General features: G+C 43.8%; 1 protein-coding gene across 1 annotated transcript in view; it reads right to left on the bottom strand.

Moving 5' to 3' along the window:
- The window catches only part of DPYD (dihydropyrimidine dehydrogenase), a 3,651,715-nt gene that overhangs the window by 1,176,872 nt on the left and 2,461,860 nt on the right, over nt 1-12,983 (bottom strand). The window contains exon 15 of the mRNA XM_069641531.1: nt 4,113-4,181. Coding sequence (XP_069497632.1) covers nt 4,113-4,181 — 69 coding nt within the window. The remainder of the gene's footprint in view (nt 1-4,112; nt 4,182-12,983) is intronic.

The raw sequence follows: 12,983 nt of genomic DNA on the forward strand, positions 1-12,983 counted from the left end.
GCGACAGCGTGCGCGGCCCATCAGTGGGAATTTGCGGGGTCAGTAAGAGATAGATATCACTAGTATGGGGGGGTGGAACATGAATAGAACATGTGTAAGTCCCTGCCACTGTATCATGACAGGATAGAGAAATATCATAAGCAGTGGACTGCAGAGACAGGAGGAAGAGGGATGCCTTGACCATGGCCGGGGCAGGGCTCACATTGCAAGAGCATCTTGGAACACATGTTTTTGTAGCTAAATATAAGGGGATGAAGTTACAGAAAATAAGAGAAATTCTAGATCTTTGGGGTATGTTTGAAGACACAGAAGATCAAGGGAACAGAGTAGAGGCACAGAGACAGAAAGATGGAAAGTGCAGGAAGGGAGAAGGAGAGGGCGGGGCGCCAGAGGAGTGCGGGGGATCATATCCCTTCACAGTATATCCAGCAGAAGGGTACACCAATCCAATCTATGTACCCATTGCAATAGGGACCCCTTTGGTTGTGGTAAGGTCTGCTTTAGCCCCGGTAACACCACCGCCTACCAATCCCCCACCCGCATACACAAATCTGCCTGACGTATCAGCATCTGTGGGTGTCAGGTCAAGAGAGTTTCCAAACAGGTTATTAGGGTTGTTGACAAAATTGAACAAGATACAAGAATCCTCAAGAGAAGTTAGGGATGTAGGGGCACCGGAAGACAGATCAGAAGAATGGAGATCAGGCGATTTTTTGCTTAGGATTGATCAGGGAGGAATACAAAATGTATGTGTCGAAAAGGAAGGGGTGGTAAGTGGAGTTATTTCAGATACTGTGGTAGGAGATGTTGAGAGAGAGGACGATAGTGAATCCTTCACTGAGGAACAGGGTGAAGAAGAAGGAAGGGGTGAAGAGGCAGTTGAGAGTACCCCCCAAAGCAGTAGGCAAGTGGGGGAGGGGCATGTGGAGGAATAGGACCAACCGAATGGCGACAGTAAGAAAAAGAGGAATCCGGAAGAAGGGCATAAGAAGTGGGGTAAAGATGCAGAAGCCACTGATACATTAGGGGGAGGGGAGAACACAGTATGTGCCCTGGCCCCAGATGGATAAGAATAAATTAATTAAGGCCCTCCTGCAGCTCACTGCAGAAGCAAGCAAGTGGATTTACACATTTGAAAAGCAAACAGCAGGGATGCCCCTGGCAATACCTTAAGTGATTGATGGCTGCTATTAATGGGGACCAGTCTGGGGATGTATGGGTTAAGGCAGGATATCCAGGTATAACCCTGGGGGACGATCAGCATGATGGAGAACTGTATAATGGAATTAGAGCACAAGTGCGGGACGTGTTACGTAGGGCTTTACCCATATACTCCCGATTTCAAGTCTCTGATGCAGTGTGCAATACGGATAATGAGGACCCAGCTAAATTCATTCTTAAATTGCAAGAGATGTAGAGGGCTCAGATGGGAAGACCATGGTACCATTCAACATCCTTCTTCTATTTTATTGTCAAGTGAGGATTGAAGTGCAGAAGGCCTTTGATACCATTGTGGGTATTGAGGCAAAGTGGTGGCCAGAAATACCAAGCATAATAGTGCATAATTGCAAAAGGATTAAAGAGTGGGAGAGGGAAACAGCTCAGAGGCATTAGGCAAAGGAAGCAGAATTGATAGAAAACTAATTGGCAAAGGTTGCTGTCAGGTGCCTGTGTCTACGCATGTACAGGTAGAGGGGACAGAGAGTACTCAACAAGTTGTGAGTGCTGCTATTGCTACATTCTGGCTGAAGGAAGACAAGGAAAATGGAACAGGGGACAAAAGTACCCCGGCCCACAGTGGCAACAAGGAGTGCCACAGACAGGAAGAGGGGGATTTTGAGGAGCAAGAGGAGGAGCCTTTGGACACAGGGGGTTTTGGACCATCCCAATGTTGGCATTGTTTGAGGTGGGGGCATTTTTGCAAGGGAATGCAGGAGCAGGTCTGCAGTTGGGTATAATTATGGGCCGCAGCAACACGGCCAAGGGCCCCATGGGCCCCAAAGTCTAGGGTATTTGCAACAGAGTCAAGGATATCAGAACCAAGCATATTCCCAGTGGCAACACCAAACATATAATCAGCAGCCTCAAGCAGCTGACATGCAAGTATGGCATCCGCAACAGCAGGTGTTGCTCAGGTGAGCAGGGTAACAAGTGGGGCTACCACTCCATTTGGAGGAGCAGCAGTGATAGGAGTCAACCCCTTCTTATTTCTGGGAACAAACACATACCCTGATTAGGACAGCCAACAGTGAGCACTTGTGTGTCTGGTCTTGTCAACGACCATCCACCCTGAAGAGGAACCTTTGGTAGGGGCGGAGATAGGAAATACACAGTTCATATTTATCGTGGACTCAGGTGCAACTAAATCATGTATCATGGAGGGACATTTTGCCTTATTAGGAAAGTATTGTAACATGCAGGGATTCTCTGGGGCTATGTCCAAGGTTCCATACATTGAGGAGCTGAACGTAAAGGTGGGAGGGAAGGTAGGGAGGGTGCCCTTACTATATTCTGAAATAGCAGTATTAACTCCACCCCTATTTTTTGACAAAGACTTACAACACGTGCCTTCACAGTTGTGGACTACAAATCCAAATTAAATAGGAATACTGAAAGAGGTGACCCCTGTGCGCATAACACTGAAGCCAGGTGCGTACTGCCCAGGGTAAAACAATATCCATTATCGAAGGAGGCAGAGGAGGGTATTAGAAAGACAATACAGGCCCTGCTGGACCAGGGGATCATCATGCCATCTATGTCCCATGTAACACAGCGATATACCCTGTAAAAACGACATGGGGCAATTGGAGAATGATTCAGGACTTACGCCCCCAAAATGACGTGGTACAGAAAGAATTTCAAGTCACATTGAATCTTGCAACAATTTTATGTATCATTCCCAAAGAAGCTATGTATTTCACTGTAGTGGACTTGAAAAATACATTTTTCTTGATTCCAGTTCATCCTGAGTCGAGGTACCTCAGAGCATTTACACAGGCCAGATGCAGTTCGAGCATCTCTAATGGTGCCGGTGCATCCAACATGCTGTCTTCGTGGGTGCCTTTCTAGAAAGGCACCCGTGAGCACAACTTGTAGTTTGCCGGTCCGGGAACTACAGTACCGGCATGCTTACCGGCACCATAGTTCCCGAACCGGCAAACCTGTAATGAATGTGGATAGTAACATTTTATTCAGATTTTTAACTAAAAAAAAAACACATTCCATGTATATTTATTCCTAGCATAATAAAGAGTGTCCTATTCTGAGTTTGCACACGCCCGGTCTGACAAATGACAAATGTGCCTGAAGGCATTTTAACTATGGAGGTCATTACGACCTTGGAGGTAGCCATGCCTCTATTTGCGGCATGGCTACCCCCATTCCGGGTACCTTGTCTGGGTTCCTGGAATGAGGAAATACCGGGCCATTCTGATCTTGGATAGGATGGATAATCACGGGCCTGTTGTTAACATGCTGGTCTGCTCGCGGGTCCCGCGAGGAACCTCGTAATGAGGCGGTAGGGGTTTAATGGGGCCGGCAGATCTACCGGCCCGATAACCCCCTATGGCCATGCTCGTAATGACCAGTATGTCTTAGTCTCTCAAATGTGGAATTAGATTTCATGAGGATATCTGTCACAGGATATAATTTTCTTAAACTGAAAATAAGTACTGGTAGTAAAACATAATGCTTCCTTATTGCTGAAGGAATGATAAGATCAAAACATTTCCATTCAGTATGTGTATGAATCCACTATTCTGTGATTAAAGGGAAGGCAGAAACTGTAAGCTATATTGGCACGCTTTTCAGATTCAACACGTTTGTTATATGTGAGGCCTGAACAATATTGTTGTAATGTGCTTGGTGTGAATGCAGGTGCTTGGGAATGCATGATAGAATGTTGGTGTGACTGAGGGAATGTACATCTGTGAGTGTCAGTTGGAGAGCCCCGGCCTGGGTGATGGGACCCAGTGGTTCATAGTTGTTATCTAAAAGGGACTTTGTGTAATATGGAATAAAGCTGACTAAGGGAATCTAGCCAAGATGTCTAAGGATCTTTTATTTCTACAAATATCATCAAACAAAATTAGAAATGTTAAGCGAATAATTACCTCAGCCATTTTGGAAAGCTCAGTCCAATCTTCTTTGTTGTGACTGCACATGATACTCGCAATAATAATCTGAAAAGTAAATACATGCCTATTATTATGCATGTCTTCATAATAATACATTGTTTAAAAAAGTGTTATCATTGACACCACAGAGACATTTTATTAAAATTGTATTATTTATTTGTTTGTGTATAGTTCAAAGAACTTTTACAAACACAACAAGTAAAAATATTACACATACAGGTAATAAAATGCAATATAGAAAATACAAATACAAATGCAAATACAAGCCAAAAAGACAAATTACAAAGTACCAATTCTGGATACGTTGCAAATGTACAATTGCAGGTATTTTACAAATTACAAGTCAGGATCACCCCGTAGTAAATTCTTAATGACACCAATGCACTTAATTACTCACTGGCCAGGGTGTAAAGTATCATGACGTCCCATAGATAGTGTCACAATTAGGGGATCATATTTGCATTAAATTAAATTGTCCCCAACACATTAGCACCGGTCACGGCACAATAGTGTGGATTCTAAGTTCTGGCCTCTAAGGCCTCTAGATCTACGTCTACCATCACCTCACCATGCCCTAATTACAGTACATACCATAAGTGTGTTAGCTAAGGTGGGTAACGAAACTCGGATGCCCCTAATCAAAATTACTAAAATCAAATCTCATGCAATCATTGAGCTATGCAATAAAATCAGCGAGTACCACCATACGTGGGCTATCAATAAATACATAATTATTAGACTAATACAGGGCATTCAAGTGGGGTACGCACCCTAGGTCAATAGGCTGTGTGAAGGGTGAGTGACCGCCTCCGTATGGGAGCACAGAATATTCTGTTCAGATCACCAGGTCTAGGTTTTGTTAACAGACCTTTCACTATTTACATCAGCAAGGTTTTGTAACCCCAAGGCACCACAGGCAGAACAAAGCAAACTTAACTCTTTCACATTTCGAATGTATACAATAATTCCAGAAGTCATCTGTGTTTTATTGCTTCGTACTCATACACGAAGCTCCCAAGTGGTGTCATATACGCAGCCCCTAGCTTTGTGCTCTGTGTAAGGACACGCCGCGGGGTTTCTAAGGCCTCAAGTACATTACAGATGCGACATGTCCTATCCGCTCCCAGAATCTTACGCCTAGCGCCAAGGGATATCATCAGCAATAGCTGATTTGTTCAGATAGGAGGGACTACATTATCTAGTATCGCTGGGCTTGTAGATAGGTATTTGTCACATGTGCTATGTACTTGTAGTTGGTAAGAGTAGACACATGTGAATACGTGTTAATCCGATCCCACTTCCTTATTCTATTTTTAAACTGTTCGTTCAATAAGTGGACCCTTGCCCCTCGTTTGATGTCAGGATGTCATCCTATCTGCTCGTACATCCTAGCCATTAGATTGCCATATTCGATTTCACACTGTCTATTAAGGGAACCTTCCATCTCACTGAGGGTGGCTATTAATTCACCACGTGGGAGAGAAGTAACTTTTATGTGCAACAAGCCCTGTCTCATTTTCAGTTGTCCTTTCAGGAAAACCAACGCCAGTTCAAGTCGAATGTACTCCATCGGGGTAGAGGAGTTCAGTTTTAATAACCATTTCCAGAAGTAACCCTCTAGACCATCTAGCCACTTATAATCACACATACAAAGTGCCTCCAGCCCATACAATACCAATGGGCAAAAGCATTGTGAATAAAGCTCAATGATTCCGTCAAGGGTATAACACACTGTCTTAGCCAAAAAAGTTCTTACTAATGCAGTCAATTGCTGGGCCTTTATGCCCTTAGCCTCTTTAATTTCCCTGTAGGCCTTATTGGCACTTACCTCGAGACCCAAGTAGGGATATGTGTCCACATAATCAATCCTACCCAAACTGGTGCTGAAGCTCATATGCTCAATTATTTTAGGCGAGATGGTCCTTACCTTTGTCTTTCCCATGTTCATTATTAAATCATTATCCTTAGCGAAACCAGCTAGGATTTCAAACATGGCACCTGCACCAGGAAGGGTATGATTAAACATGACTAGATCATCTTCATATGGCATGCATAGTATGGGGCATTTGCCAATCCTTGGGAAACATCCAACTACCGGCTTAAAACACCTGTGTAGGTCACCCATATATAGGTTTTACAAGAAAGGGGCCAAAGGGCATCCCTGTTTAGCTCCCCTGTATATCTGAACCAATAGTGACAAGATACCCTGGTGGTCTAATCGGACTCAGGCTTCAGTATTTAAGTGCAAGCCCCCAAGAATATTCAGGAGCCATTCAAGGCACCCCCATTTTTTTCATTTTAGCCGACATCGTCCCCCGGTTCACGCCATCAAAGGCTGCATGGAAGTCCACTAAAATGACATAAATGGTAAACCCTTCAGTGGCAGAGGCTCCGTGGAAGAGTAGGTCCAGGACTCTCAAGTTATGTACTGTGCTACATATGGGCCGAAACCCTGTTTGGGTAAAGTGTAGTAGCTTGGTGCTTGCAATGCAGCTCTGAAGGGCCCTCAATGTAAATATAGAAAAGATTTTCCCAGTGACATCCAGGAGAAACAGAAGTCGGTAATTATCTGGTATTAACCAATCACATTTCTTATACACAGGCACAAGAACTGACTGCTGCCACGAGATGGGAATAGTTTGTGCACTACAGACTTTATCAAATAGTATTTTAAGTATATGTGCCCACCTAACAGGGTTTTGCTTTAGGACCACATTGGCCAGCCCATTTGGCCGGGGGCACTCAAGTCCTTAAGACTCTGTATGAACTTTTGAATATCGTGTTCACCCATTTCCAAGCGCCACCCCTTTAGCAGGAAACTACGTGGAACATCATCTACTAGCGAAACCCCTCTCTCCCTGAGGTACTCAGTCCACCTGTCTTCCTGTATAGGGTTTAATGTCTTAGTTCTAGGGCCTGTTCCAGCCTTCTGTAGCTCTGCCCATTTGTTCCTGGAGTGACCCCCACATGGCACCATAAACATATGTTGCCAATGCGTATTTAGTATGGAGCATTTCCAGCTCCTCAGCCAACATGTATAGTCCCTTGTCATCTGTTTCACCTTAAGGGATCTCTCTGTTACAGGGATCTCAATATTGATGACCAGTCTGAGTTTACGCTGCATAGCACATTTTGCATTTCTAATAGCGCTATCGAAATTGTGAATGGGTTTATTGCAATTATTGGAAGGAGCCCTGATACAAGGGCCAGTAATCTCTGCTATGTCCTTAATCCATGCCTCAATGTCATTAGGACCAAGCAGAGCTAGAATTTCAACAGCTTTGTCAGTGAGATCACTAATGTACACACCCACCTTGTGTATTTGCTAGTGGCCCAATGGATGCAGTGGCCCTCATGGCTAGTCAATATCTGAGCCGCTCCCTGAGGCTTAGCATAGGAAATGGAGATGTTGATGTTAATGGCCAGTATGTCATGGTCGCTGCAATCATTATAGACCCCCCTGAGTTCAGTAGCGGCCATAGGATACTGATTATTCCCAAAATAATAATCCAACGCCAATTGGCAATTGTTCATGTTCCACGTATGCATCCATGGGATGTCACACTTGGTCCGGCCATTCAACACTACCAAACCCCAAGATCTCAGGAACTTAATCCACCTCTTTCCCTTTTCATTAACCCTGTCTTGGAGCATAGTACACTGTCCAGTCACTTTTTTACATGGGGCACAGAGTAATTCATCTTTACATTTGGCATTGAGATCTCCTCCCAGGAGCACGTAATAATCCCCAAGAGACCTGCTGCTCACAACGAAGACCTCTTCAAACCTGGTAGAGTGTATATATTAATAAGAAGCATCTTCCACTTGCTATGAAAGGAGTCTGACTACAACTCGACAGCCAACACATTGGCCCCTACTGTCATTGGAGACACACTACAAGAGCAGATATTATGACTAACACCAATGAAAAGTACGCCAAATGGGCGGCCCCTGGGCCCTTTGTTTGCAGAAACCTGGTGCACATAAAAACTGTCAACTGACAAAGCACTGCCTAACCAGGTTTCCTGCAACATAAAGATATCATAGTTAGCCAGAATCTTACCAGACCCCTCTTCTGCCCATAGGTGGCTAAACCTGCTGGTGTTCCAACTAGCTATCTTCAGGGGTCTGTGCGACCCCATCTGGCTTTCATCCTGGGTTACATTTTTATGGGGCAACATCACCCACTGTACAGCGTCAAAGCCTGGGAGGGGATACACCGGGGGTACATAGGGCAAAATACTGCTAGCAAATTTGTTTACTGTCCTATGTTCTTGATGTCTAGCTTTCCCCACAATTTGTACACCCTGCCTATGGGGATCAGGGCACTTTGGGGAAGAATGTCATTCATTGCACATGTTTAGTTCCAACCGAAGGTACAGCAAAACCCCAGCATTTGCTCACAATAGTGACAATATGGATGTAGAAAAAAATCTAATTAGGACCCAATTGGTTGGGCTCCCCCATTAGGGTAATTCCAATTATGCCATATCTGTAGAAGAGATCAAAGATAACCATGCTGTGGTTGCCCAAAGTCAGAGTAACGTTGATCTGTTAAAAAATTGGCTTCTGTCGGTAGGCTGCATCTCCTCCAGTTTTACAGTTTCCAGGCCTAATGGGACACAGCACCTTGTTACTCGTGCTCACACTGTAGGGGACACAAAATGTAGTAGCTCTCGCCCCCTGACATTCCATGTCATTCATAGACTTGGCACCCCAGGACCTTCCAGTGTCCAAAGGTAGTAGCCCCCCTCCATTTGTTTGCAAGTGAGACATAGTAGTATCCTTTAATGGGCTCTGAGGACCCCGTCCCAGCACGATGGGAGGATAATGTTCTGGTTTACTACCTGCAGCTGCCCTAGCTGCTTTACTTACACTTTCTTTTCCTGATCCAAGTTTAGTATGCACTTGGGGTGGTATGATAAAGGATCACTAATAGAGACGATCCATCAGTCCAGGGGGCCCATTAGCGTCACTGTACACCTAGTCCCATCCGCCTGACATCTAGTGAGTTTCCGTCCTTCATCAAGTGTTTTCTTACAGGTATCTCTATCCACAATCCCCTGCGGTTCAGAACAAGTAGGGCACGCGGGTAGCCTTAAAGGATATTTCTGCACAAAGGGCTTCAAGTGCATCCTCCTCATTGCCTGGCGCAATGTTTACTGAATCTTGGGAATTCCAAGACACCTCAGTTGCATCTGGGGAATCCGTGATTAGAGTTACTGGCCCACCCCCAGCCCCATAAAGGTTAGAACCAGGCTTTGCAAACATCTGCTCCTAAGTGGACGCGCCAGGAGCGACCCATGTATAGGGGCAGGTCTGGGAAGGTACAGACATAAGAGACTTGTGCTCTGTATTTGAATCAAAATATTCATCAATTTTTGTCTGACGTCGCATTGGTCAGAGGCGATTACTGAACAAAGGGCCAGCAGAGCATCCAATTTGGAAGTTAACTCGTTGAGAAAAGGTATGAATCTGACAGAATTTCCAATAGAGCCCTTTCCATTGCCCTGTGCTCAGAGGTTCATAGCTAGACGCCTCAACATCCTCCATTTCCGTAACAAGGTCAACCAAGTTATGGCTAGCAGACAAATTGTTCAGGTTATCATTCCTATTCCGTGTTACCCTGTAAAATCCTGTAGAGATTGAGTAACAATCCATTGTTATCCAGTGACTGCAAACAGCATGAAAGCAAGGTACGGGTTTTCGCCCTCTGCACTCACTGTAGGTGCCAATAGGTTATTTATCAGGCCATTAACTTCAGAAAGCAGGAACCCTGTGTTCTGAGGCGAGGGTGTAGAAGGAGCCAAAGTATCTCCAGTGATTTGGGTGGAAATATTGCCAACACCAGAAAACAATCCAGAGATCATGGGTTGGCAGATTGGAAGGCCCCCCTTGTTAGTCTCCCTGTCTTTCTTCCCCTTCTTTCTTCTCGGCGCCTCTGTGCACTTTCCTTGATTGTGTCAGCTTCGTACCTGTGTCCCTCTCACCAGCATATCGCTGCATAGACCTTGCCGCTAATCAGTTTTAAGTTTCATGATCCCATCGGTGTGCCGCACCTCAACGAGTTTCCAACAGTATAAATGTGAAAAAAGTCTTTTTATAAGGCTTTAGCTTTAGCACACAAGACTGACTTTCTTTGTAGGGTCAAACCACCCCCAGGGAAGCAAAGGACTGTCCTGGGCAGTGGTATCAACAGACCCGCTCAAGGTTATGTCGGGGCAAACTACTGACAATTAGCTTAATGGGCAGCACCCAGTCTGGATTTCCTGAGTCCTGGACGCTGCAGTAAAAAAGAGAGTGCTCAAAGGCCCGTCGGCCTGCAGTCACCAGCCCCCTTAGTTCAAATATGGTAGCTGTGTAAAGATGTTACAGCCAATTTTAGGGAACAAGCTCACCTGAAGTAGGGTTACTGGCAGAGGCCTCAGATCTTTCAATCCTGTCTTCCAGGGCAGCCCGACTCAGCCTGCTCTTCAGGCAGCGATGTTCAGGTTACCACCTCCGACAGGAAGCTCCATATATCCAAGGAGGTGCTTTGCATAAGAGCACTACTATGTTGGAAATTAAGCCGACTTTGGGAGACAGGCTTAGCTGAGTTTCGGCCACAACAGTGCACCCGCACCCAGACACCTAGACACTCAGCCTCACACCTATGGAGTGAGGCTTTTAGACACAGCCTCCAAGAACTGCAAGCAAAGACAGACACTGGTCTAAATAACATGTCATCCGGACACCTAGACACTCAGCCACACTCCGCCAGAAGCTCTGCCTATGAAGTGAGGCTTTTAGGCACAGCCTCCAAGAACTGCAAGCAAAGATAGACTCTATCGAAACACGTGTCTTCCTGACACCTAGACACTCAGCCGCACTCCGCCAGTGGCTCTGCCTATGAAGTGAGGCTTTTAGGCACAGACTCCAAGAACTGCAAGCAAAGACACACTCCGGAATTCCATATATTATCCATTAAATATATTTGCTATAATGTTTGCACATCCTTCTGACTATTCTTGTCTGTAATTAATGGATACAAACAAAGAATATGGCTGGATGATGCCACATACATTATAGCGGGAGATTTGAAAGTTGCTTTTGACCCACAGTTAGGCAGGTCCTCTAAATACACTACAGCTAGGATGGACAGAGATTTCAGCAGCATTTTGCATATGATAAATTAAATTTAAGTGATATATAGTGTGGAATAAAAAGTAGGTTGGGGTTTATACATCATTCAGTGACATATGGTCATCAGTCATTATTCTCGATTAGACTATATTCTGGTAAACTGCATTATCACTGACCAGACATATAAGGTTTAATACTTCTATAGATTACATTTTGACCCTGAGGCATTATCCGTTGAGATGAGAAAATGTAATAAACTGAGATGGACCATCGATAGGTGACCCCTGGATGATTGCTCTGCCACTGCTTGGTTGTAAAGAAACCACAAAATTATGTTTAGAGAAAAATATATTAATGAATCAATAGGAACAATCTCAGATATATATATAAGTCTTAACTCCATGGCAGAATCAATGCAACTTCTTTTTGCGTAGCCAAAAAATCAAAATAGAAGAAGGTGCATGAAGAGAGACAGCTGCAACTCATGAAACAAGTGTTACTGGAACCACATCTGCTAGAATTATGCAGACGATTAGGAAAGCAACCATTCATATTTCAATTCTAGCAAAATGATACAGAAATCAAACTTGTCTTGAAGCATGTCATAAAAACGTATAAAAGGAAGACTCGCTATCCAGGGATCAAATCATTTAATGAACAAGATAACACCATCTGATTTAATGAACACTCAGAGAAAAAATGTAGATGAGGCAAATAGGCCACACGCGTTCATGAAACTCTAAGAGAGTACATTAAGCAGAAAGTTGTTGTCCCCTTCATGTCAAAAGTGTGGAATAATATATTGCAATGTAGGCAGGCTCCACCAATTTGGGACAATATAACCATCATGCTCATCTTGACAATGGAGATTAACCGCGAGGTGTGTGGTAGCTAAAGTCTTAGTTATTTCAAATTTAGAGTTATTTAGATATTTAGAGTTAATGCACTCTCTCAAAATTAAATTCCAATTTGATATTTTACCAATTTACATATGGGCAAACGATAAGTAGCTTCATAGTATGTGTAAGTGATTTCAATCAGGCACACACCCAAGTCTCGCCCAGCATGTAGTGCGCAAATGAAACCCTTATTTATTTTTATCTATAAGTTCAATATTCTGAATGATATACCACTCATATCACATGCTTCTCACAATACCCCCAGGTTACACTGAACCAGGAATCAGTCTAATGGCAAAGGTGATTATTTGTTTAATTATTTAGAATTTAAAATCACAATATATTTTTAATAGGTAACAACAATCACCAATGGGGTGACAGGAGCAATGAATTAAGATCTTTAATGCACTGGGAATCAGGTAACAGACACACAAAGAATGCAGCAAAGAAAAGAATGATTTTGGGTTGGTATAGAACAGAAAGCACTATGGTTAGAGGTTCACCCTGCAACACCCCCCAATAGGCAATTTAAATAGATGTGAGGAGATAGCAGGTACTCAGGAATAATACAGACCAAAAAGAATATCACTCCCACCTTCCCCCCTTAAACACAAGAGAAACGCGGATTTGACTTTTCAACTGTCAGTATGGCTTTGTAATTGGCTGAACAAAAAAACTAAATATTTTCAAAAATGCTTTAATTCTTATAAATTCCTAAGGGAGCCACTTTGAACAGATGCAGCCCAGAAAAAGCAATGATTTAATCAAAAGGAAACAATAGGAATCTCGGTGTCAGTCACGGTTCTGGTCAATGGATTGGTTCTAT

Source organism: Ambystoma mexicanum, chromosome 1q, assembly GCF_040938575.1.
Source record: "Ambystoma mexicanum isolate Mex_15411 chromosome 1q, UKY_AmexF1_1, whole genome shotgun sequence".
Classification (NCBI taxonomy): domain Eukaryota; kingdom Metazoa; phylum Chordata; class Amphibia; order Caudata; family Ambystomatidae; genus Ambystoma; species Ambystoma mexicanum.